Source organism: Hoplias malabaricus, chromosome 12 (genome assembly GCF_029633855.1).
Source record: "Hoplias malabaricus isolate fHopMal1 chromosome 12, fHopMal1.hap1, whole genome shotgun sequence".
NCBI classification, from domain to species: Eukaryota; Metazoa; Chordata; class Actinopteri; order Characiformes; family Erythrinidae; genus Hoplias; species Hoplias malabaricus.
Genome location: NC_089811.1, coordinates 30,661,981 through 30,665,451, shown reverse-complemented (window position 1 = coordinate 30,665,451; position 3,471 = coordinate 30,661,981). Strand labels below are relative to the sequence as shown.

Below are 3,471 nucleotides of genomic sequence, written 5' to 3'. Positions count from 1 at the left end.
AAACAATGAATTAATTTCACGTCTTATAGTTATATTAGGCAAAAATATTTATACATCCCCAACTGGGCTACTAACTGTTGGATTAATGAGTCATATCACTGCATCTTATTCATTTCTGTACTTTCATACATTATAATACACATTGAACTATTTTTTTACTAATTTTATGTTCATCATTTTTATCATTACAGAAATCTGTTAGACTGAGTAAACCCTAATCTGGAAGGCTCCACCACTAGGAATACAGCTGTGGCTCCATTTTCATTATGAACAGCCTATCCAAACAGAGGTGTTGCTTTTTTGCATAGGAGCCAAGCCCACACTCTCCTACAGTCGAGAAAAAGCAACAATTGGCACAGCCCCAGGTGCAAACAATTCTAAAACGTATCCCCTTGCAGACTGATTTAACAAACAGCGTAGGCCTGCTGAGTAAGGCCTTCACACAATGGCTGCATAGGTTTTTAGCAATCAAACTGGATATAAAAGTGTCACACTCATATGCCTCTAAAGCACTGCCGCTCTTCCAACTGGAAAAAAGCAATCATCATGGGGAGGGTAGGAACTTTGTATTCAAATCAGAAATAAAACTTTTTTAATTATTAGATTAGATTAGACTATGATTTGAAATAGAAACATGAGAAATCTGAAGTCCATATAGGTCCTGACAGTTAAAGCATTATGTACAGAGAATTTGACATGACATTTGTTCATGTATCTGTTTCAACATTTGTTTTTTTAAATTGTAGATCATCTTCTACGAGGACAGGAACTTCCAGGGCCGTTCCTATGAGACCAGCAGTGACTGCCCTGAACTGACCTCCTACCTGAGCCGCTGCAACTCATGCAGGGTGGAGAGTGGGTGTTTCATGGTCTATGAGCACCCCAACTTTATGGGCCATCAAATGTTGGTGAGGCGAGGAGAGTATCCTGATAACCAGCTACTGATGGGCATGAACAAGAGTGACTGCATCAGGTCCTGCAGAATGATTCCAATGGTAATTTCAGAAAATCCATACAAATGATTTACTGTTTGGAGCTTATGAAATTAGAACAATTTTATACTTTCTTTAAATGTATAGTTATTTTGCTCTTATGATGTTATAATGCATGTGTCTTACCCTACAGCATAGGGGTACTTTCCGCATGCGTATCTTTGAAAGGGAGAACTTCTCTGGTCAGATGCATGAGCTGATGGACGACTGCGACTCCATCCAGGAACGTTATCGCATGTCTGACTGCCAGTCCTGCAATGTGATGGAAGGTCACTGGCTCCTGTACGAGCAGCCCAATTTCAGAGGCAGGATGATATACCTCAGGCCTGGAGAGTACCGCAGCCTTAGGGACATGGGAGTTGGCCCAATGAATATTAGAATTGGTTCTATTAGGCGCATCATGGAGCCCTGCTAAATAAATTGATTTCCCCATGAATGCAATAAACTAACTGCACATTACAATTTTTACTTGTTTATTTATTAAGCAACAATGTTATCAAAAAAAGCACAAATCCCTTACTATAGCAGATATATTGGGCAGGTACGTTTATTTCCTATTAAAGCTATTAAACTAACAAGTTAATATAGACACACTGTTTATGGCAAGTCTTATCTATAGCCTTTGGGTATCAGGTGACATAAGAACAAACATTACAGTCATATACAAAAGTTTCTGCAAATTAAAATGCTGATTCATTTGTTGATGTTCTAAATAAACACATTCTTTAGAATGAAAATTCTAAATCTAAAAACTTTATATCCTTGTATCTTTTAAAATATTCAGAAAAACAAAGCATATAAATTTAGCATATAAAGAGCAATTATTTTGTTTTTATGTGTACTTTAGTGCAACATGTAAAATGACATGGATTATACATACAGATTGCTGGTTTATTATGCACACTTACAGTGTGTGCACAGTGCACAGATAACATCCTCATACTTGTTAAGGGCTGATTTTATACAGCGACAAACGGAGAAGCATTGTCAGCATTTACTTGGCCATTGCGGTCAAACCATCTACACTTCACGAAAACAGTCATACCATCTACTCTAGGCTTCTCTGTGCGTGTTTATAGCAGTATTTCTTGTGGAAAAGCACAGAAAACTTTTAACAAGGAACATCCCTGGACATTCAAATTAGGTCCAAAAATAGTCCATAGTAAGTTAAATGACCAATTAATAACGTCAATGGACGTACAAAATACGTCTGATAGTCGCCTTTTCAACATTTGTGTTCGGATGTGTTTTCAATTTTCATTTTCAACCTTAAGAAAACGTTGATTAGACGGCAGTCATTATGTTATTTCAACGGTTACATGTTTACTGGGCTTTCGGCTCATGTAGCAAATTTGGGTGTTTACTGGGGTTATGTAACAACTGAAATTTGCGAGTCCCAGGCCCAAACTCAGTGAATTAACTTATATGCTCCTGAACTCCAGCTCAAAATATATCTCACCCATTTCAGCATTCACGGGTCCATACAAGCAAACTATAGCATTATGGGAGATTAGCGCACTCAAAATTAAGCTGGAATTCAACTTTAAGGTTTGGACTCAATGGTACCTTAAAATGTATAAGGGGAACCATTTTGGAAACGGCCTGTAATTTGATAATTTTCTTAAAAGGTTATTTAACTCCTAACAGTGTAAAGAAATTCCATTTCATAGTTTAATGACAAATATCATAATAGACATGAATATTTTTTATTTGATACTCTAAAATTAGGGCAAATAAACAAAGAAACTGGTTGTGTCCAAATGGTTAGAAATAAGGCCTTTGGACTGAAAGGTTGTTGGATCTATTCTCACGACTGGCAGGAAAATTGGGGATGGTGGGAGTGAATCAACTGTCCTCATCCCTCAATCCACAACTGAGGTGCCAAACCCACAACTGCTCCCCAAGGACCTGGGATGGCTGCCCATCGCTCTGGGCGTGTGTTCACCGCTACTAGTGTGTGTGTGTGTGTGTGTGTGTGTGTGTGTGTGTATTTACTACCATCGATAGGTTAAATATGGAACAAGCATTTTGTTGTACATGGTATGACAAATAATTGCACATTTCGCATTTGGAAATAAAAAAGTGGAATATACTTGAAATTTAGAATATTCATGTTACTAGTAACAGATGAAGGATCTATGAGTGTTGAAAAAAAATCTACCCAAGGCTAAGATTCTGTAGTAAGTAAAAGATCATTCGTGGCTCACCATTTTGAATGAAACATAGCGATAATTCAAACAAACAAACAAATAAATTTCCTCATTTCAGTCCAGGCAAGGAAAAAACCACTGTAAAAGAGGCTTGAAACCACTGTTAAAAGCGTGCTAATTTTATGAGAAACCAGTGTGTTACTGTGATTAGAAATAGCCACATGGGCTCAGGGAATGGTTGTGATTGGAATATTTGCAGGCATCAAATTCTAAATTTGTGCAAATTTACAAAATACTGTCACTGAAAACACAGAAATTAATTCATTCAT

General features: G+C 37.3%; 1 protein-coding gene across 1 annotated transcript; it reads left to right on the top strand.

Moving 5' to 3' along the window:
* Positions 1-546: 546 nt before the first annotated feature.
* LOC136710378 (gamma-crystallin M3-like) lies at positions 547-1,407 on the top strand. Its single transcript, XM_066685862.1, has 3 exons — positions 547-555; positions 747-995; positions 1,126-1,407. Exons 1-3 carry the CDS (start codon positions 547-549, stop codon positions 1,405-1,407), a joined length of 540 nt encoding a protein of 179 aa, XP_066541959.1.
* Positions 1,408-3,471: the final 2,064 nt, after the last annotated feature.